The following is a 22,999-nucleotide window of genomic DNA, read 5'->3' as shown; positions in this document are numbered from 1 at the left end:
ATTAAATTTAATAAGCCGCGATGTCAAATGTGGCAACACCAAACACCGAGGACGCCATTTTCTCGCACAATTTCAATGTATTTTTGAACTTAATATGTTTACATAAAAAATTGGATGGGCAATACAATATAAATTAAAAATAAGGAAAAAAAAATTAAAATTAGATAAATAATTATTTCTGATAAAGCTTTTTATCATAGAAAGAAAGAACTTAAATCCGATCACAGACGCTCATCGACCCAAAACTTTTCTGGGAATTTGAAATAAAAGACTTCTTTAACAAATGTAGAAAAATATATTTCAAAATTTTTACATAAACTTGACTAAATACGCATAAAAATAATTTAACAACAACAAAGATAAAAAAGTAGTCCTATTCTGCATAATCTTCTGAACCATCAAACACTTCACTCTCAATAGAATCATTATCTGACTGGGTTTCATTTATAATAATCCCGTCATCATCATCATCACTAGGTAGCTGTTGATTGTCCTCGCCCTCCTCAGTAGCACTGGACGACACCTCTGTGCTTTGTGACAAAATGACCTGCCTGTCTATATCTTTATTCCGCAAGTTGCCCAACCAGAAACCAGACGCACAATCATTAGCCACCAAAGCTGCTTTCACCCTATATATAATGGACTCTATTGTTTGCTTAAAAGAAGGAATATGGGGTAATATACTCGTATCTTTGGTGAGCTTAGACTGACAACAAAGATGATGAAGAAATCTTGTGGTTGTCTGAATAGTTCTAAAAACTTTACACACCTCAGTTGGACTGCTTTTGAATAAAATTTCCATCATTGGGATCCCATCTGATAAAAACACCTTCAGGACGCCTATAGTCTTCTTCAGGAAGCAAGCTAAGTTTGTGCGGTTGTTTACAGCTTTGGCGATGATCATAAGGTTGGTTAACGTGCCAGAGACTGTGAGCCATAAACAGAGGTGGTCCAAGTCAGTTAAAGCCTGGATTTCGGTTTTTACTGCGTCTAGCTGTGCATTGCACATTTCCAAATAAAACACATGAAAGTTCTTTTTGTCTATTGCAGGAAACATAGATAAAGATCCGTCTTTCGCTTCAAGATATGCTACGTCTTCAGTTAAACTCTCTATTAGTTCAGCAATTTTCTCCACCTTAACGTCCTTTAGAAAAGCTCTTACTATAACGTCCAAATTTTTGTTGGATTGCTGCCCATGATCAAGTTTTCCAATAAAATCGTACCATCGTCTTTTCAGGAAGCTTTCAGCTAAAAACGATAACTTATTCTTTATTTCTTCAGTCGGTATTGTAAGAGAATGGAGGGCTTCTATGGTGTTTACTAGACTTACGGCATGCGACAAATGCAGGCAATGCTCATCATATTGTGCAATTTTAACAGTAAAATCTATAATCAATCTGTTAACCGAGATGACGGTTTGACTATTGTTAGCTTCTCTAGTGGATTTCAGAATATCTTTCAACAAACCACTTCTGGTGGTATGTTGAAAACCTGGCCATTGGAAGATCAAGCAGTAGGACTGGAGGATATTCCCAAAGCAGGTTTTAATGTCATTCGCTTCCTCAGTATAACGACTTTCTTCAGGTTCTTTCAAGAGCTCGCCGATTTTGTTGACGATAATGTTCAGGAAATTGCTCAAATATCGGACAATGTGCACGCAATCTTGGATTAGATGCTCTGGATTTACCTCATTTAAATGAGAAAGACCTGACTCTCTTTTATTTTGAGTTAAAGTGATCAGTTTTGAAATGAAATCAGTTAAGATAAATTTCACTTGCTGGAGATTTAGCGTAAGCTCCTGTGCACTTTCTCTTTGACCGTTGAAGGTTAAGGGGTATTTTATTAGTCGTATTATGTCCGTATCCATTACCCTGAATTGAATTGAAATAAGCTTTTTATTTAAACTCGATGGACTTTTTGTCTTAGGTGCAGTAACCTCCTGGGTATTCATACTTGTGTTTAAAGTATCATTTGCCACTATGGAATTCGATTTAAATTTTTTCTTAGGATTTTTCGGGTCCTTTCTCGCCAGGGGTTGCTTCTTGACGTTGCGGTCCGAGTACAAATGATTTATAGGCAAATTATGTCCTGGAACCCGCTGCAAGAAGACCACTAATTTATCCTCCACCTCAATCAAATTATCTAGCCGTTGAATCACTTTTGCCTTTATGGAAACATGCTTTTGAGTAACGAAAGCGTTAACAATCTCCCGGAACCAATTGACGCAATGAAACAAGCAGTCGCAGACTTGCTTTATTTCATCGACATCCAAGTCGTTAGGATCATCTACATCAGGTAGCAATACTCCACAGCCTAATAAGGAGTCTATTTCAGACAGGTGCTCATACTGCCTAAAATGGAGCAGCCTCAATACGCGAAAATATGGAGCTAACGTTAATACTTTAAAGTTTTTGTCGCTCACTGTGTACCCAACAATGTTAACTGCAAAGTTCTCTTTGGTTTCTTCAGGTTTATTTAAAACGTACTGCACTGAGAATTTTAAATCACTAGTGGTTTCTGGAATGGATTTGGTAAGAAACACATTTTGGAAATCGTGTTCGATCTTATTGAACAGCCAATAATGGAAATATTTATCAAAAGCCTGACTGCTTGCTAAAATTGAAGCTAACTGGTCGTAGTAGAGACATAATAAATCGGGATCATCTCCTGCGGCACTTATGACAAGCTCCAACAGTTCCGAACTAAATTTGGGTGCTCCACAAAGCTCGTTTGTTAGAGAATCATCTATCAAAATATCTTGTTCACCATCTACTGACACACTATGCTTCACCATCACAATGGCACTAACAATACCTATGTGTTTAATGCACCTTTCAGAACGAGATAATAGTTTCCTAATAAGAATACAAATTTGATCCTTAAAGCCTGTATAGTCATGAGACGCCATACTCCCGCACAGCAAATAACACAGAATTTCAAAGACGATCTTCACATCATTCAAATCTAAAGTGTCCAGTTTCTCAAGTAGCTGCATCAACAATGCCACATGCGTGCCAACTTTATCAGGGTTCGCCATTTCTAACGATAAAATCAGCTTTAGAACTGTGTTAATGGTGATATGATCATTAGTCCCAGTTAAAGTTATTAAATTTTGCAGTATTTCTCCTCGATATACCGCCTGTGTATATTTGTTATTGAAGAGAAGGTCAAATAAAGACGTAGAGAACTTGGCTACAATAGAATCCTTTGCAAACCTCAATAGATAGCATCCGATTTGAATCAAATCGTTCATATAGTCGTTCAGAAATTGTTGTGTCATATGTTTCTCAAAACCCTTTTCCAATAAGTTAACTTTAAATAACCCACGAGATACGCGCTTTCTGAATATGGCCTCAATCACTTTTTTCCGGCCTTCAAACACATGATGCAACATCACAATTATAAGAAAATCAATAGGTTTATGGTCCATTGAAGTTTTGCAATTTGAGATAGTGTTTAGCCATCCTTCAGCTACATGCTTTTGGGCTAATGCAGATGATTGTAAGTAGTGGAAAATCATAGTTTTATCAGATTCCTTCTCCTTGCTGCTTACCCCAATCATATTATCCAACGAATTTCTAATTTTCAGCAACGTTGCCACTATATTTGGAGACTTGCAATTATCACTGATAAGGAATTTTATCAAAATCAAATAAACCCGCAGCGAAACCCCAGCAGATATTCGGGCTATGATCTTATTGTTGATTTGCCCCCGCACCTCAGTGTCAAAATCTAAGGCGGTTAAGCAATTAATTATTGCTCCGCATAATTCTTCATTGTTGTCAAGAAGCTTAATTAATTGTTTTGAGGCGAAATCGCATTGGTTGTCAGGAATAACCTCAGGGAGGGCTTCCAGGATTTCCAATTGACAAGGGAGATTCGCAATTTCCAGAATATCCAGTAGGCGCCTTGAAAGTTTTTCCCCATTTTTGATAGTGGGCAGGCATGTAAGGGGTTTCAATAAGGTTCTTAACCAGGCAGTATCACTGGTGGCCTCATCATCAGCAGCTGTGGTTATATGGTCTAAGAGCAACTGAAGAATTTCGTCTTGAAGGGTGTCAACTCTGATGAAAATACTGTAATACAAAACAAAAAAAAGTTGCAAAGACTTCCTTCCTGGGGAATAGCTAGTAATATGCCATTTAAATTATTATGTTTTTTTGAATGTCTTGGCAAAACAAGATAAGAAGTGTTCTATTCTTTATCTCTTTTACATTGTTTTTGTCCTAAATAGTTTGATTGCAAAAACAAAAACTATTTACTGAATTACAATTACAAACCAGGTAATCATAGCAAAAAAAAAGTATTAAAAAATGATATGATGAAGCAAAAGTGATATGTAATGAACAAAATTTCAATGTTAAAAAGACAAATAAAAAATGTTTTATGCAAAAACAATTATCCTAGTAATTATGTATAGTGCAATAAAACCGCTGGATATAAAAAAATTAGAATTAAAGAATGCCAAAACTACATTGAAGATACAAAGAATATCATAGGTCAAATATATGCCACTATGCCTTTGACAATAGTCAGGAAATTAAATCTGGAATAATGCTGGCAGTTCATTTTGTAATATTTTTTCTAAGTTCTGCATGTGGTGATACGTTAACATGGGTTTTGGCCAAAGTCCTTAGTAAAGGATGAATATTATTCTCAGTTAGTTTTAATATATAATGCCTTACAAATCCACAACTCCAACACTCCCTTTTTGTGCATGGAGCCTTATTTCCAAATAAAAGATACAAAAAAATATACCTATTTACCCAAATAAACTATTCTGATATATTTTAGCTTCACTTTCCACCGATTTCTCAAACTCAGTAGGAATAAGGAATTTCTTGAAATATTTTTCCTTCTGGCACAAGTATTTTAACCCCGACAAGAACTGTCCAACACAATCTGGCTCTTCATTTTGGAAATACTTATTTAACTCCCTTACAACAAGGGCCTGCTCCTGTTTTAAAACATGTAACTCTTCAGAACTTAAGGAAAGTCTTACACCAACATCACTTAAAATCTTTTGAAAGTTTTCCGTGCATGGGTGAAAATGGTACTGGGAATGTTTTTGTGAGAAACTTCTGGAGAATATGGATGACATTTTTTTTAGATAGATAAAATCGTATATAAAAACTTTAATTCAGTTTGTTGTTCAATCGTTTACGTCCATGTTGTTTTTCTGGTCATTACCCTTTTTTGGAATCTTGGCGGCAAATCTTAATGTTTAGATATGTCGTTTAAAACGTCGTCTTCTTACAAGTTCTTAGTGTGTTCTAGTGCAAACTTGCCAATTGAAACTTCCTAAATAACAAAAATTCGACGTCGATTTGGTTTGACGTTGACTAATTTGACAATTCTGTTCTCCATGCTGGCTTCTTTACACAAAATGGATGACGCTTGTTGTGTTCTTCCAGCGTAGAGAAATCTTCTCATATTTTTCGATTTCCTTGGAAACATTCTCAAGATATAAATAAATTCCTTCAGCCAAAAGGTTTCTTAATAAGGTGAGAACCTAGAGCACCCGCAGGGAATAGCGTCAGAAGCAAAAAGTGAGTGGAATAAAAATCAATATACCCCCTGCAAATACCATGCTCTGCGGCATACCTTTGTTTAAATTATATCCCATTCGAAGCGTACCGCACTGCCGGCCCCATTAAACAACTACGGCAAATCCATATTTGGTTGTTGCTGTAGGTTTTAGTTTACTTTGTAGATTACAATTGTATTGTAAAATAAAGGATTATTCAACCTGCATTTACCATTGTTTTCTTTTTATTTTGGGAGGCTCCTCCTAGTTATGTCAATAATTTAACTCTAAGCACAAGGAATGACATAGACTGCACCTTGGTTTGAACATAAATTATTCATTATCAAATTCTTGGAGCTTCCCTGCCTTAGGTACTTAATAGCTTCTACGAGTTCAAGTTTGTTGAACTGGGGATTACAACCATTTTTCTAAATTTTAGGTAATTCTCTAATTAGCAGAAAACTAAAAGGAAATGGCTAATAGTGTTGTTAAGGTAACAGATGTAACAGATGACTCTATTAGTGACAGTTTGTTATTGTTGATTGGGAAAGATGGGACTGTTACACCTGACAAACAGACTGTGGAAAACTATCTGAGTAAGTTTAAGTTAAGTTTGACTCCATATATATATATGGTTTGTGGAAGGTCTGTCTGCTTTTTGGATTAAGATTCATATTTAGCAGATACTAACAACTTATTAATCTGTATCTGATATGAAAATACCCCCTAAGAGCAAATATTATAAATAAGTGTTTGAGGACTGTAAAACACATATTTCTTTCAGTCTACATTCTTAAATTTTTGTCACAAATTTTTTGATTTTCATAATTTCTCAATTTCAATTTATGGTTGTTATAAAACTTGATTTTCAGTCTCTGTTCCTCGCTGTTTAATTAAGTGAAAAATCAATCTATTAATTGTACACTTGACCCAGATAATGCATATTTAGTCCTCTATTGTAGGCTCAAAATCTGGACCGACAAATCTTCAAATAATGCAAATTGGTAAAGGTGATGAAAACCAAAAGGGAATTGATGTTATTGTGGATAATGTTATGTACATTCCTGATAACATGGAAGTTGCTAATGAAGAAGGTAAGCCTTACATTCACAAATGAATGTCTTACATTAACAAAGTATTGCTTCGAATTGTAGCTATATTTTATACAGGTGACATCACTTCTGTGTCTCGTAATCTGCGTAATATACAACTTGATCATGATTATACCCCTTTAACATCTCTGAAAGAGCCCTTATCTCCTGCAGAGGAAGATGATGAACTAGGTTTGAAACTATTGATTCTCACAGTTTTCTTTTGCTCATAGTTAATTTATAGCTAAAACCCTGAGTATTTTACATGGTAGTGAAGAATCTGCTGAAGCTGTTGAAGCTGTTGTAGTTCCCTCAAATGCCCCACGGGGAGGCATAAAAATTATATCTTCAATAACAATTCCGGCTCAAAATAATGCACAGAGTCTTTCAACTAGTAGCACCTCATCTTTAAAAGAAAAATCTGGGTTAATTGAGCAGAAGGTTTTAACTCCTAAACCAAAGGGAAAAGTAAAGGTAAATAAGAAGTATGGTTTATGAAAGCTGAAATGGACCTTTTAGGTTGTTTTATGATCAAAAAATTATATATTAACCTTACATATGCTTCACAAAATGTTTTTATTATAATATTTCTTTCAATAGATCTTGCATACTTCACCCAAGGCTGTACAAAGGAAAAGAGGTCGACCGAAGAAAGTTGTACCGAAATTGGCTGTTAGTGAGCCTGAAGATTCGGATGAAGAGGATGATGATATGGAGGATGAAGATGAGGGTAAGAAAACTCTTCTAAAATTTGTATTTTTAGCTAAAGTAAAAGTTTTTATTCTCCAATGTCATATAGAATCAGAGGAAGAGGACTTTTCTTTAGCATTTGAAGATGATGAAAATGATTCTGATTTTGATATCAAGGAAGAGATTACAGGAAAGAAAGGAAAAAAAGGCTTAAAGAGAGGCAAACGCCAAAAGATTTTAAACGAGTTTTCGCCTAAGGAAACTGCTATTAAGGGCACCAAAATGCTGAAAAAAACAAAGAAAAAGGGAGAAGTAGGTAAAGAAAGTGAGGAGTTCAGTGTGAAAACGACAGGGACAGTTGAAAAGGTAATTGTTTGAAATGTGTTCAATCATCAAAATTTTTGTACGTTTTTTCAATTAGACTCTCGATTCAGAGCAACCTGAAGTAAATATTTCGGACAAGACTGAAAGCGATAAAATTGCGGGTAAGTCTGACGGTCTCTTGGCGGAGAAGAACGAAAAAGCCGAAGAAAAAAAAGAAGTGAAACCCCCAGAGAAAAAGCCCCCAAAAAAGAAAAAAGAGCCGCCGAAACCAATCCCTGGCGACTTTGCCTTATTTTCAACTCCTGATATAATTCGGAAAGTTAGTGGTAAAGAACCAGGCACCCCACAAACTCCTGAAACTGCCCCAACTACGAAATCCCTAAAAACTGCCGATCAGAATAAAACTCCTAATTTGCTTAAGTTTGAAACTCCTGGATCTTCGAAACCGGGGAAAATTTGTCCTGAATCTCGCTCTAAGCAGACTACTGAAATACTTTCGAAATCGAGCCGATCGAGTGTAGATGAGAAGCACCACACCCATCATCATAGAAGCAGGTAAATTATTTTTAATTTTGTAAGAGTTCTTTAGACTTAAAAATACTTTTAGTAGCACAGAGGTTAGGAATAAGGACCGAAGGGACAGCGTTGAGAAGCCAAAACATTTTAAAAGTGTTGAGGAGAAGTCCAGTAAATTGGAACATTCAGTAGTACGCACCCATCACCACGATAGAAGGCGGTCTGATTTCAATTCAGATTCCAGCAAAACTTCTTTGAAGCTTGAGCATCAACACTCAAAACTAGATGATAGTTCTTCAAAGTCGTCTCAAGAATCCAATGATGAGAGCATATCTGAGGATATTCCGAGTGCGCAGGATATCAGGTGAGAAAATATTTTATATTTTATTATTTTATATTGGGAAAAAAAAACGCACTTAAAATGTCCCGTATAAGTACGAAGTCTATGAAAGAATATCTCAGCCCTACTGGATATTTCTCACAGATTAAATAATCCCGACAATATTTCAGGGCCATAATAATGAACGATGAAACCAGAACGTACACCACGAACACCACTGCTATACCAGACGTTCCCATCCATCTAAACAATACAGCGGATTCGGACAATTTGAGTTTGGCAGAGTCCGGGTTGGATTTGGATCAATCGATACTGGATAACATAAATAATGACATGATCTCTGAGGACATTTTGTATCAGGTGGCCAAGCAGCTCGTGTCGAATACAGAGCTTCAAAACGCCATTGATAAGGGGATTAATGACGGAGTTTTGGACACTAGTGGCATACAGGAAGCCATGGACATGTCTTCGCAAGTGTCTGAGAGCTCCAATACGTCGACATCGGTAAGTAAATGGCTTAATCAAACACTTACATGTACTATACACTACCTATTTATTTTTTAATAATGCTCTCTTATAATTTCGGTTAGGAATCTCAGCAAGGCGAGATTATTAAACAGGGTAAACAAATAGTACGGCCTGACGGACGGATTTTGGTGCTTCCACCCATTGAGAGACCCACTACAAGAAGCAGAAACAAACGTAAAGAGGAGCCAGTTAAGCCTAAACCGTGTTTCAAGTAAGTGATTTTAGCGTTTATTAATTTGATGGAGATTCGATATGTTTAAGTGTTTGTTTTTTTGAAAGGCAACCAACCATTAAAGTGGATAATAGGAATAAAGAAAGGTAATTGATCATGCCTTAACGTAACGTTTGAGGTGTCTTCTATACACATGACGATTGTAAATTCGAAGGTTGAGGTTTGGTGTTCACAAAGTGAACTATATTTTTTATTCATTTCTTTAGGACGGTTCACAAACCTTTAGACGATGAACACGTGTCCGGTAACGAATTGGACAGTTCTGGGGATGAAGAAGAAGAATCCGAAGACGACCCCAATAAATTATGGTGCATCTGTAACCAACCGCACAACAATCGCTTCATGATTTGCTGTGATACGTGCGAGGAGTGGTATCACGGCAAGTGCGTGAACATCACTAAAGGCATGGGTCAGCAAATGGAGTCTGAGGGAAAAGAGTGGATATGTTTGTTCTGTATGGTAAGTTAATTAAGCTGAATATTTTAACTAAAAATTAGTGATTAAAGGACTTCTTGGAGTTTAAAAACTGTAATGAGTCTTCAAAAAAGTATGAACAAACTACGAGTCTATAAATATTAAATAGAACGTTAGTGGTTAGGTTTTAAAACATTATTATTATTTTCAGGATCCCTCCTTAAAGAGACCTAAAGCGGCTGCGAGAAGAATAAGAAAAGCTTCTCATAACTCTCGTCAATCAACGGATAGTAACAATTCTGCAAAGAAAAGCCAAAAGGAGAGAGGAACTACTAGTGCCGCCTCTGCTGTACCTTGCGTGGTGTGCCAGAAACCTTCCAGAAAGAGCTCAATTTATTGTTCCGAGAATTGTATATTGGCGCATGCTCAGGGGATTGAACGAGTAAGTTTTATTGTTGTTTTAACTTCTTTATTGACTGTACTATTAGGTGGTAGTCTTTGAGAGAACCACAGGAAAAATGTTAACCGGAGCCAAAGCTCCTAGCGCTACAAATTTGGACCAGTGGCTGAAACAACACCCCGGATATGAAGTTGTAAAATCTGCGGGAAAAGTCGTAACAACCAAAGCTAGGGTAAATAAATTATTATCCGAAAAAAAATTACTTATCAGCGTATGTTTTCCAGCCCGGACAACTCACTCAATCAAAACTAAAATTGGTAAAAAACTCTAACAATGACGGAGTCTCAGTTGCCGTACAACAGCGAGGAGTTAACGTGGGGATCATGGCACATGCGCCGAAACATTCCCCCCAATCATCGTCCACCCCCAAGAGGTTTAAAATTATTACAATAACACATAATAAAGACTCGGCCCCAAAGGACTCGAAAATCAAGCTCATTCAGCCTCAGCCGCTACAGCCATCGTTGAATCTTAAAGAACAGACTCCAAAAAAAATCCAAGTGCAAACTATTCTAACGCCGATCTTGCCCTCTATTCCGGTTCCGAAGACGCCGAAGAAGGAAACTCCAAAAAAAGAGACTCCAAAAGAGGCAAAACCGAAGACTCCAAAGGCAAAAACTCCGAAGGAAGATGCGCAGACGCCTCAGGCGAAAGCTGAGGATATTAGGGATAATGTTCAGAAAACTGTGTTTGAGCAGCTCATAGTACGGCTTAAAGGTAGTGAGATCAAGCTCACTGAGGACGAGGTATGAAGGTTTTATTGACTTAAAACGACAAATGAAAATTTGTGAATTTTTACGTAAGGTGAAGAATATATCCATAGAAATCGAGGCAGAACTCTTCAAGTGTTTCGGAGATATTGGACAGAAATATAAAAACAAATATCGCAGTCTTATTTTCAATATAAAAGACGCGAAAAATCAGACTTTATGGAGAAGAATTTGCGAGAGAAGCATTAGTTCATATGAACTGGTAAGCATGTCTGTGAATACGTCAATGAAATTTTATATAGGGAGTTTTCATTCAGACGCATAATAGGAGTATATGATCACGAAATTATATAGGATGTCTTTAAATCGTAGGTTCGCCTTTCCCCTGATGACATGGCTAGTCAGGAATTGGCCAAATGGCGAGAACAAGAAGCCAAACACCAATTGGACATGATCAAGAAGTCCGAAATTGAGTTGTTAAACTGCAACAGACAATACGTTCTCAAAACCCACAAAGGTAAATCAATTCCCCATTTTCCCGCACTTCACGCATAATATAAAAACGTCAACAGGCGAAGAAGTATTGGAAGACCGTCCGAGCACCATAACCGACAACACCGACATCATCAAAAGTTTAACTGAAGGTTCAACATTAGACATGGGCGCAGACCCTAAGTTGCTCTCCAAAGATCGGGACAAGAACAAAGACAAACGAGGCTCCTCCAAAAATCAGCATAAAGATAAAATGAAAGAACTACACTCTGGTAAAGAGAGGAGAGAGAAGAATAAAGAGCATAAAAGCCGTAGATCTTCGAGCAGGGAGGTGGAGAAAGGCAGGAAAAGGTCGAGAAGCAGAGACCGGTCCAGGCACAAGGAGAAGAAGAAGGATAAACGGAGTAGGTCAGGAAGCCGAGAAACGGAGAGAAGTAGGGATAGAGATAAGAATAAGGAGAAAGAGAAGGAGAAACATAGGTAAGTTTTGTAAATATATAAAGTTGTAGCCTAAAATGGCGGTGATTTATACTTAGTTTATGAGCTCAATTATCGTCCATGATTCAATTTGATTCTTTGGAATAATTGTCTACACCCAATTAAACTACTATAATAATACCGATTTTTTTCAGTTGATTTTTGAAGTTGTTTAGGTGAAAATATATTTTCAGAAATTCGGCTCACAAATCGTCTCGGCACAAAAAACACGAGACTATTTCATCGACCGACAGTCTGGATAAACGTTCTAAGGAAATATTAGAGCAACTCAATAAAATAGCCCCTCCCGTGGAAACACGACTTTGGGAGCATGTCTCGCAGGAGGACATAGCCCTAGGTACAAATAAATTATCAATTATTTTGAATGCTTTAGAACTTTTCACGATCGGATTCTTTAACTTTCCTGCGTAGCAGTAGTTAATTTACACCGATGTAGAGCAGAAAACTTCATTGTGGTTTGATCAAAACGAGAGTAATACTTGCCGACGCAGTTGCAAATAAGTATTCAGTAATTGGTGTAAATTCTACATTTCGAGTTACTATACAGGGTGTCCCAGAAATAAGTGCTACAATTTGAATCAACAATAAAACTCGTAAAAAGCAACATTTTTTTCAAGTACATTTTTTGCGTAAGAGATATAGTTTATTACGATTCCGTTACCTGCTTATGGCTTCTAAAATTGTTTATCCTATTCGGATCCTTCGCATAGATATCCACAAAATTTTTCGTCTGTTTTCTGATGTGTATGTCTTTCATGCAAATAGTCAATAAACGCGTACATCAAGTAGGAGTTGTTGGAGTTTTACGTTATGTACCGTTAAAATAATTTAAATTTTTGACTTACCTACAAAAGAAGTTACATTAAGTGTTCAAAATGTCTTCTATTATCGTTGGAAATTATGAATATATTTAGTGGAAACTGGAATTAACGAAACAAGAATGCACCAACCGACTTTACTTATAAACGGCTGAATCACTATTGCAGTACGAGCATCGTGAATACAAGAAATATTTCCCTTTTTATATACACGTGAATCAGCTTGGTGCGTACACAATATGAGTCAACCATGCCGAAATTATTATTTATCTATTACTATTCAGATTCTAGTTTTCTACATAGATTTGTAATTTAACAAACCCAACAATTATTCTCAAAGCATAATTATATTCTGCGTTGAAAATTATCTTCTACCTTTAGTATCGTTTCCCTATCATTTCGAGTCTTTCTGGCGGCATTTTCAACGCGTCCTCGTAGTTCCTCAACTGTATCAATCGGAGTAAAATACATTATCTACTTCATGTGGCCACATAAATAAAAATCGCAAGAATTTAAATCTGGGAATCGAGCGGGCCACGTAACAGAATCATTTCGACCAATCCACCTATTGGGAAAGTGCTCATTTAACCATTCTCGTACAATTCGGGCGTTATGGCAAGGAGCACCATCATGAAAATACCAAATGTTTCCCACGAATTTCCAGCGAAACATTTTCCAATAAATGATTTAGCTCGCTATTTAAAAATTACAAATGACTTCTACCATCTAATCGATCTGGTAAAAAGTAAGGACAGATGAGCCGACCGTTTATCATTCCAGCCCATACATTTATTGAAAATCTATCTTGAAAGTTGCGGGGCCTTATATCATGGGGATTTTGATTTGTCTAAATATGAGTGTTGTGCATATTAAATACTCCTTCCCTGGCGAATCTCGCTTCATCGGTGGCTAATACATAGCTAAGTAGTTTGGAACCCGTCTTAATTTTCTTAAAACCCAGTTGCAGAAACACTGTTGATGATTTTATAATCCTGCGGTTGTAAACACTGAACTTTGTGTACATGGTATGGGTATAATTGTTATTGTCTTAAGTCCTCCAAACTGATCTTTTTGACAAATTGTGCTTTATTGCTAGCCTACGAGTGCTACTCTCAGGATTATTTCCAACACTTTCCAAAATTTCATTTTCAACATTTGCAAAACGATTAGGCCGTTGTCTGCCGCGACCTTGATACACACCTGCACAAGTTCTACTATTTCGAAGTCCTTGAATAACACCAACAAACGTGCGCCTATTAGTTATAAGACGATTCGGAAAACGATGTGTATGAATTCTACGAGCCCGATTAGAATTTCCACAGGCTTCCCCATAAGCTAACACCATATCGGTACATTCATTATTTGTAAATCGCGGCATTTCACACGAAAATTTCTCAATTCTATCAATCATAAACAATACAAGTCTTGTGGTGCATCCAGCTTGACTCACGGTTAGCAAAAAACTTTACGATAAGAAAACATCAACGGAATATCCAGGGTGTATTTGGATTTTTTTTAATCCATAAGCGGTGCCATAGAGTGGATTTAATAGGTAAAAATACCGGAAGTAAATGTGAGTTAAAAAAAAATTATTTGACAAAAGATGTTACTATTGATGAGTTCTGTTGTTAAAATGATGGAACTTATTTCTGGGACACCCTGTATATACGATAAAAATTTTGAAGTAGGAGCAGACACTGATAGTGACCATGAAGTTCCCAGCTCCACGGTAATGATACCGACCCCCCCTCGTATTCAAGACGCCGAAGATTTCCCCAGTCAAAGTTCAGACGATTCTAAATTATCAACGGGACCTAAAGATGTAGAAACTGAGGATGAACCTCCGATATCGCCCCAATCAAGGAAATCTCCAACAGAAATGTGGACAGGGACTATAAACATGGTGGACGTGGCCCAGATTGCCATTACTGCCCATGAAGTTTCGGGTGAGAATATTTTAAATAATAGACGTAACCTGGGACTCACATGTACCGTGCTCTAGGAGATTGTTCTGGACTAAATAAAGAGCTCTCAGCGAACTTGGATATAGTAGGTCGAATATCTCCGGACACAGTTTGGGACTACATTGGAAAAATGCGCAGTTCCAACAGCAAAATAATATCGCTGATTAGATTGAACGCCACCAATATGGAAGAGCAAATGCCCTATTTGGCCCTCTACAGCTACTTAAGTAGCCGCAATCGCCTGGGAGTGGTTAAAAGTACGAATAAAGCGATTAAAGACTTTTATATCTTGCCTTTGGCCGCTCAAAAACCCATTCCTCAAGCTTTGTTGCCACTCAATGGTCCAGGTAAGACACTACTTTTATATTGCAGGTTTCTCCATTGTTCACCATTTTTTCTTCAGTTTTTAGTTCCCGTTTTGGTTACATTTTATCGATTTTATATCTCTCCAAATTTGATTTTTCTTATTTACAGTCAAACAGTGGTTGGAAGCGTCCGTCAAGAAAATTAACGACCTAGTTCAAAACGGTAAAAGCAAACAAAACTTATTAATTTTTGTTTTGCATTTCATTTTTTCTCTTTCTGTATTCTTAGGAATTTGCATGTTTGTTATTTGCGAAATCATTCGTTTTCTTAAGTTTGCATTTTGCCTACCAGATATTGAATTTAGTTTTGGCATTCCCTGTTGGACCCAATTGAATTATTAATTTTTCTCACGTCTTTCCTGTATTTTTGTTTGGTAACATCAATCAATCAACAATTGCCAAAAAAAAATTACTAGTTTCCATGGATATTAATTTGCAGATAGTTTCCAGTTGTTAGATTTTATTAGTCACTGGTAGTGGTACAATATTGTCAAATGTGTAACGTATCATCATTGAGCTGTAACACTTTTTGGAATCTCTACAACCATTTCTGGATTCTCACCGTATTAATATATTAAAATTTTGACTCAAATTTAAATAAAAGCTATATCCTATGAAGTGTTTTATAGTCTTGATATGCACCTTTGCACGAAATATTTTTGTTTTGATTTTTGCGTACCATTTGATAGATTTCAATAAACATTAGTGAGGTAAAATAACATTTGTCTTAGCTTTCCATTCAACTTTTCGAACTCGGATTGCCGAAGGTTCCCCAAAATTGTGTTAACGGTTGTTTGTATACACCCTGTATTTACATGGTTCGAAGATTTTCATGAATAGCATATTGAGAAAAGAGCGTTACCTCTATTTTCTCCAAAGAAAAAAAAATTAAAGAGTTTAATTGGTCATTTCATCACAACCATCATGCTTGTATATCAAGTGTTCCACACAAGTGGCTCACGCCTATAATTGTTTTGCTATATATTTGCTTAAAACGGATTTTTCAGGGTAGGCTTATTACCTAAAACTACATTATTCGCCACAATATTCAACTTAATGCGACTTCCGGTGTATCCGGGCATGGCCTCAACAACGATAAAAAGAATTGTTGAAAAATAGTAACTATATACTCCACCACTCTAGTCTATTTCCTTTCTAATCCGTTTCTTAAAAAAACGGAAAAACTCCTCTGTTTCTATATTTAAATTTTTTTCGAACAAAGAACTACTATTACCGAAAGTATTACGTTACAGGATTCGAGGAGGCTCGCCCAGCTTTGTTATTGGGGATAATAGTGCGAGATAGACGAAAACGCCCCCACGGAGAGCCGGTACCATCCCACGGGACCTCGCACAAAAAGAACAGAATCGAAGGGCACGTGGTCCAAAATCCCCCACTCAGGTCGTACACACCCCCTCCAGTACCGCCGGAAGTAGTTCCGGCGCCCCTGCCCCCATTGCCACCTGCGCCTAAGGTGAGCAGTCGTGTTCCAAAGGTAAATTAAGTAAAAAAATTGGTTTGGAGAAGATCAAAGTATTATATTTATGCTTAACTTAATATTCAGATAAAACACTCGAGTTTGTAAATAAAAGAAATTAGAGCTTCAATTTTCGAACGAAGCTGTATTCGAAAATCTTTATGGTAGAAATATTTTAATAATTGAATACAAAAGTATTATTTGTTAAAATGTTTTCTCATTAAAAAAAAACGTACTGATTTAGGTGGATCCCAGATTGGCGAAATTCAACCAACCTCCGCCACTAGCACCTGAGTTGCCAGAGTCTCCCCCAACTTCAGGAAACACGCCTGCATTTCTTTCACCTTTGATGTCCTTGGTGACTCCCCCCCAACCAGTCCCGCCACCTATTGCTCCAAAACAGGAGCCCCTCACTCCTAATGATGATGGTATGTTTTTTATTGGTAGGTCTATTTTTTCCCTTAACAATACCAAAATCTGCTACTTCGTTAGATGAACCATACAGTCCAGAAGATTCAGACCCTGATACCACTGCCACAGAAACTCCTTCAGTGCTGACTGCAACCACCGCAATTTCGATCAATTCGGCTTCTATTACTACCGAATCTTATGTACCAATTCCAGGTAAAATTTTACCGTTTTTCAACCGAAAAAAATTTAAACATTTTCTAATAAAAGGACTTGGGGATGATACGCACTTGTCGGCGAAAAAGATGGACATTCAGAGACAGATGGAAGAGCTGAATAAACAGATCGAAATGCAAAAGTGCGAAATTACGAGCATTACAAAAAATATTGCGACGGCCGAGTCGAAAATCGTGGGTTCTGCCCTGGCTAGCATCGCGTTGCCCAGCAATTTACAGCAGATATTGGATAGTATCAAAACAATTGGTTCCACCAGTGTCGGGGAATCTGTCGTTACTGCAGTATCTCCGGTACCCGTAAGTCACAAAACTTTCTTTGACCGACTGCGATTTTTGAAATCTCACATATGCCCCTGGTTTTGGAAATATTGAAAAATTTGATCAATTTTAAATGAAAATTCAGGTTCTAGTAACTTCCAATTAAAGAAAATCTTTTTTAGGATAAATAAAATTTAAAAATATACCCTCTATTAGCTTAAAAGCCATAATTAACTCCCAAAACTTTCCACTTCTAGGCCAAAGAACCACCCCCCACAGCGGGAATATCTTCCGATCTCACAATACCTTTAATGATTCCTAAATCGTTTTCCAGGCCTCTGGCGTCATCTCACGATATCCCAAACACAATCCCGTTAAACCTCCCCAATAAATCAAAATTAACCCCCCCTTTCGTCGCATCACCTGAGGAAAAGATTGTTTCTGATCCTGATAAACCCAGCGTTCTGAGTAGTCTCAGCGAGGAGGATCTTATTCGGAAAGCTGCAGAAATGTTGAAAGAATCTCCCGAGGAGAAGAGTTCAAAAAGAGAACGCAGCCCGGCGCCTCGCCCTTCAAAGAGTGAAAAGAAGCCGATTAGTTTTAGTATCGCCAAGAGGCCGAAAAGCGATGTTGCTTTGCCGCCGCTACCTGGTATGGACGACTAAAATCATTAAAAAAAAGAAAGTGAATAAAGTTTATGTTGTGTGTGAATTAAGTGCAAATATTGTAGGGTAAGAAGCAAGGATCAAAGATCTTATTGTTTTTTATGCAGACAAAGTTAAATTTTGTCGAGAAATGTAGGAAAAACATTAATTCTTTGTTAATATAATAATAACTAATTTCAGTGTAATTTGGTGGGTAATCATCAATACTTTCTACCTTAGACAACAAATTTTGTGGAAACCTCTGATTTTATGTTCTGAATGTTTGTGTATTTACTCTTAATGGAACAGTCTTTAAACTTTGAGGGTAATCTTATCCAATATTTTCTAATAATACAATAATTACTATTTCTCTTGATCTCACAAGAAGCTTGCATGGTACCAGATAAGAGATCATCAAAGTTTAAAGTTAAAAATAATTATTGGCAAATTTTAATATATTTAATTAAACATAACTTAAGATCAAGTGAACATGAAGGATATTTTTATTCAGGAAATTCTCGGTGAATCTGAAACATAAAACCGCATATCCCGCAACACGATACAAAGAGTTATTTAGATTGCTGGAAGAAAATGTATTTGAAAAATGGTATCTTTTCAAAATAATTCAATCTGCTTTTCACTTTACCTACTACTCTTCAATTATAGATTACAACACAATACTTATGGGTTTTATTTTGATGTAAAAGAATATTCAACTCCACATATACATTTGTACAAATTACTTGTAAATTTATTATTAATTGAATGAATACTTTCTGTATATAATTTTTAAAGGTCATAATATTGGATGAAAACAGTTATTGCTGATTTCTTAGGTTAGTCACAAGGTTGTTTTTTTTTTGTTTAATTCCGATTTACATTGTCTTGGAATAAATAATATTAACTTACTTTGAGACTTTTATTTAATAAACACACTAAGAGGTGAGACCTTATTTCTCCCTATGATCCAACACATTTTGATATCTTATTTTACTCCTCACCAAATCATCTTCAGTGATGGAAATTGTTTTCGGAGGAATTAGGGCGCCTACAACATTTCGCCCTTCAGCGTTTAAAAAATTAAATGTGGGACAAGCAGATTCAGTAGGCAAGATTTCGAAGGAAAGCTTGTACTTCCTAGAAAAGTTGACCAAAGTCGAAAATATGTCGCGATTTTCGACCTTGTCCCCAGTCCCTAACACTATGATGTCAACTTTTGGCTCAAGCACTTTAAATAAGCTTAAAGACTCTTCATGTATATCTTCAATGTCAGATATGTTCCAAGCTAATACAGATCTGGAGTGAACAAAACAAAAAACGCATAATTAGATTTTAAAGAGACAAAAGCTTATGGGCTATAAGGAAACATTACCTTGGACATATTATCATGGGTCCTAATATTGTTATTTGATTGTTCAATTTAAAACCAACCTGAAATGAATCAAATGGCAAATCAAAACATAGTAATTTTCCTGACAAATTATCAATGAAAATAAGGCTTTCTTTTTAAAGATAAAATTGAGATTAGAGATGTGATTAACTACCTCGCTATAACCATCTATCATCAACCCATATTCATAGTCTTTGTTCATGACATGTACAGTAGTCCTACCTTCGTCTGCATATGTATTTGGAGGATTTAGGGCGTTTGATGCTGTTGATTTGGATAAATATCTGTATAAATTTGAGAAATCGTGAAGAAACTGAAGAAATCAGTGGATTCACTTTACCTCAAGATTATGTTTTTTAAACATTTTGTGGAAGACCCGAATATTCTGTTCACAGGAAAGTTCATAGCTTAAACTGTCTACGAAATAATTCGATGGAAATATCGGGTCGAAATAAGCTATTTTATTAAATAATTAAGAAAATTAAGATATAGTCGTTTTTATTATTTAAAATTTAAGGTTATATCGAGTCCCCTTTCCAAATGTAGAGCTAAAGGACGAGCGTTACAACACACGCGTGATATGGCAATCAACTGATCCCTCTGAGGAAAAATAACCTGCACGAATAATAGATGTCACTGTTCACTAGGTTTCTGATTGGTTGCGCTAAAAATTGGGGCGAAAATTTGGAATCCTTGACGAGGGAATATCCTCATTATTGTTTTATCAATTTATTACATTTCTTGCTTCGAACAAACATCTCCATATTTTCCAATTCTATCATGGGCGAATTACCAAAACTACCGGGCTTCACTTTCTACGACCCAACGGTCGGTATATATTTATTTCCACATATTAACAATATTACTTAAACAACTCTTAGCTTTCGAAATTCCACCGATCTCAGACTTTCGACGTTCGCAATGGCTACAAACAGGCGAAAACTCAATATTCAGGAATAGGAGGCAGAGAGCTGGCTGCCAATTCTGTGAAACACATCAGCCAAGACGACTCCATAAGATTTGATCCATCTCTCACATATGGACGCTGTAAGACTAAACCATTGCCTCAATTCGTGCCTCATTTTGCTTTGTATGACCAGAAATGTCTGACTTTTAAAGCATTTTTTAAGCAGTCTGTGATGGAATCTCCATTGGAGTTTTATAGAGTTAGACCTGTTAATATAATTTATTTTTTGTGTGATGATACAATTATGGTGGTTGAACCAAGAATCGAGGTAAACAATGTCTTACATGAATCTGATTTTATTAGGTCAATTTATCGATTTTAGAATAGCGGTCTTCCTCAAGGGAAGCTTGTGCGAAGAGGAAAGATCCCTAAAAATGATAATGGGTCTTATTGGCATTGGAAGAATCTGCAAGTTGGCAAAGATCTTCTTTTTTACGGCGTTATATATCATACTGTGGATTGCGATACCTTTACTAGAGTAAAAAAATTTTAAAGAGTGTAAAATTCAACACAAACATACTATGTTTAGGAATATATGGCTAGTCAAGGTCTGGATATGGCAGAAACTGAAGAAATGCCACATGACCCATATTTGTATAATCGAAAACTGCAGATGATTCCAAAAATCTTCAAAACCCCTTCTGCAGACAACAAATTTCGAAAATTTTTAGAGTACGATGGTAAAGTATTGAGGTACTTAAAATTTTCCACTCTAGGCCCATTTTCGACTATCATCGCGTTTATGTAGGTTTAAAGCAGCATGGGACGATAGAAAAAATCCATATGGAGAACTAATGAAATTCGAAATTCTCTACTTCCTCTGTGATGATACAGTTATGGTTAAAAACGTGCAAGAGGAAAATAGCGGCAGAGATCCTAATCCTATTTTATTGAAGAAAATTAAACTACCAAAAGTAATACTTATAAATAATTCAAAAACTAAGAATATTATTTCAACGTCGTTCAGATTTATAGGGATACACCCACTACATATCCAGCAATTTATCTGGGAAATACCGAATCTGAAGGTTTAGAATACTATCAACCCAGAGACTTTCTGGTTGGGAATAAGATATTTGTATTGGGGCGAGATATGATGTTGTATGATTGTGATAAATTTACTAGAGATTATTTTAGGTAACACGCACTTCTTTTTAAAAAAATCGTAAAATTCTATACATTTTTTTCAACTGCATTTGAAGAAATGCGTTTTACATAGAACAGAAACCTCCAATTTCTATTGAGGAGAAAATCCATGCATCACCTCCTTGCGACGGTTTAAAAAAACTTGAAGACTCACTTAAAAACTCTCTAACTTTTATGTCTAAATCACCAGGAAAGAACGTTATAAAACAAATAGCTAATGCCAACAAATATCTACGGTATTACTTAGTTTGTTTCCTCCACCGAACCAAACTGTTTGGATGAAATTCTTTAGCTACGAAATGAAAATGGACGCCGTGCATCCTGAAGACGCAATCAGGCGTTTCGTTCTATTTTATTCTCTTGCTGATGGAACGTGCAGAATCCAAGAACCCCCTATTAAAAATTCTGGGATCTCGGGGGGAAAATACCTTCGCAGTACCTTATTGGTGAAGCCTGATTCGGATCCTTTGAACCCAGAAGTTTACGGCGCTGAAGATTTTTATATTGGGGCCACAATAATTGTTTTTGGTCAAAGGTACTTCACTGCAGATTTAATCTTACATCAAAACCTATAATTTTTCTGCAGATTTATTATAACTGGAGCAGATTTGTACGTGTATAAATACATGATCGAAAACTGCAGCAAATTTTCTTGTGAAAGTATAGAAAATGTGAGAAATTGGATGTTCAATCAAGGACACCTTAAGGACGATTTTGATAATATAGTTAAGGACAATTTAGAAGCAACACAGAAATTTGATGAATATATCGGTAATGAATGAAATTTACACAAATTAATATTTTATGTGGACTTAAAATCAAACAGACGAAAGGAAATCAGAGATTCACGAACGTCATGAAGACTCAAACGTAGGCGGAGGAGATACAGAGCCAGAGTTGGAAACAATCAAAAAGCAAACAATTCCTGAAGAATGTGAAAACTCCATTAAAAATAGTTACAAAGTTCCATCACATGATATTTTACCCGCCCAAAAAATTTGCGCTCAACCGGTATTTATCGAAGAAAAAGATAAACACTTCACATCTACTGGAGACATTGAAGGTATTTACCTAATTTCTTCATTAGCTTTCGCTAATTCTCAAGCTTTCTACTATCTACCATATAAATCCTGAATATTTATTTTTAGCCAAATACCCATCATATATTCCAAAACATATTGACACCCAAGAGGAGATGGCGACCAAGTATTACGCTGGGGTGGTCAACGATCAGCAAGAAGTGTCCGATGGGAAGTATCCGATAAAGCGGAAAGAGCCTTCTTTGAAGGAATCAAATTTCTGTGGAAAGGAGAAGGAAAAATCTGGGCCTCTGATGGTTTTTCCTTCAGACATTTCTTCAGAATCGTGCAAATTGAAAAACAAAACTGTACGATTTAGCGACACAGAGCAGGGCGCGACCGATAGGAATGATTTGTGCGCTTTGAAGGGAGACAAGGATGATTGGGACGGCACAAATTTTTAGAAAGATTGTAAATGAAATGTG

At 36.4% G+C, this 22,999-nt stretch overlaps 4 protein-coding genes and 1 long non-coding RNA gene across 14 annotated transcripts; 3 read left to right on the top strand and 2 right to left on the bottom strand.

Annotated features, from left to right (window-relative positions):
* Positions 1-272: 272 nt before the first annotated feature.
* LOC136344122 (Fanconi anemia group D2 protein) lies at positions 273-5,231 on the bottom strand. Its single transcript, XM_066291262.1, has 2 exons — positions 4,767-5,231; positions 273-4,076 (listed from the first exon to the last, which is right to left on the bottom strand). Exons 1-2 carry the CDS (start codon positions 5,099-5,101, stop codon positions 374-376), a joined length of 4,038 nt encoding a protein of 1,345 aa, XP_066147359.1. The 5' UTR covers positions 5,102-5,231; the 3' UTR covers positions 273-373.
* On the top strand, positions 3,374-4,398 carry LOC136344152 (uncharacterized). The gene is made up of 2 exons (XR_010732915.1): positions 3,374-3,501; positions 3,590-4,398. It is a non-coding gene; the product is annotated as an uncharacterized lncRNA (long non-coding RNA).
* A 120-nt stretch (positions 5,232-5,351) lies between the features above and the next one.
* On the top strand, positions 5,352-18,901 carry pps (protein partner of snf). 10 transcript variants are annotated; one of them, XM_066291251.1, is made up of 28 exons: positions 5,352-5,549; positions 5,967-6,123; positions 6,490-6,621; positions 6,682-6,810; positions 6,863-7,092; positions 7,219-7,348; positions 7,418-7,674; positions 7,730-8,187; positions 8,240-8,512; positions 8,659-8,992; positions 9,079-9,227; positions 9,296-9,334; positions 9,455-9,707; positions 9,874-10,104; positions 10,151-10,294; positions 10,347-10,868; positions 10,927-11,094; positions 11,205-11,349; positions 11,405-11,804; positions 11,996-12,159; positions 14,326-14,586; positions 14,643-14,951; positions 15,079-15,132; positions 16,223-16,464; positions 16,691-16,874; positions 16,939-17,070; positions 17,125-17,387; positions 17,606-18,901. In XM_066291251.1, exons 2-28 carry the CDS (start codon positions 6,000-6,002, stop codon positions 18,011-18,013), a joined length of 6,135 nt encoding a protein of 2,044 aa, XP_066147348.1. In that variant the 5' UTR covers positions 5,352-5,549; positions 5,967-5,999; the 3' UTR covers positions 18,014-18,901. The 10 variants fall into 10 exon arrangements, with proteins under 10 accessions (XP_066147348.1, XP_066147353.1, XP_066147350.1 ...); XM_066291256.1 differs by lacking the exon at positions 5,352-5,549 and adding an exon at positions 5,793-5,898 and having other exon boundaries at positions 14,329-14,586; positions 16,223-16,443; XM_066291253.1 differs by lacking the exon at positions 5,352-5,549 and adding an exon at positions 5,794-5,898 and having other exon boundaries at positions 14,329-14,586.
* LOC136344148 (NADH dehydrogenase [ubiquinone] 1 alpha subcomplex assembly factor 3) lies at positions 18,898-20,386 on the bottom strand. Its single transcript, XM_066291310.1, has 4 exons — positions 19,723-20,386; positions 19,537-19,666; positions 19,365-19,423; positions 18,898-19,288 (listed from the first exon to the last, which is right to left on the bottom strand). Exons 1-4 carry the CDS (start codon positions 19,785-19,787, stop codon positions 18,943-18,945), a joined length of 600 nt encoding a protein of 199 aa, XP_066147407.1. The 5' UTR covers positions 19,788-20,386; the 3' UTR covers positions 18,898-18,942.
* On the top strand, positions 20,163-22,993 carry LOC136344188 (EF-hand domain-containing protein 1-like). Its single transcript, XM_066291400.1, is given in 11 exon segments — positions 20,163-20,210; positions 20,264-20,617; positions 20,672-20,827; positions 20,879-21,042; positions 21,098-21,263; positions 21,317-21,486; positions 21,552-21,731; positions 21,788-22,030; positions 22,082-22,266; positions 22,322-22,558; positions 22,644-22,993. Coding segments are annotated over 11 exon segments (2,253 nt in total).
* The last annotated feature ends 6 nt before the right edge of the window (positions 22,994-22,999 follow it).

Source organism: Euwallacea fornicatus, chromosome 16 (assembly GCF_040115645.1).
Source record: "Euwallacea fornicatus isolate EFF26 chromosome 16, ASM4011564v1, whole genome shotgun sequence".
Taxonomy (NCBI): Eukaryota; Metazoa; Arthropoda; class Insecta; order Coleoptera; family Curculionidae; genus Euwallacea; species Euwallacea fornicatus.
Note: the sequence above shows the minus strand (reverse complement) of the source record. Positions and strands in the feature narration are given on the sequence as shown.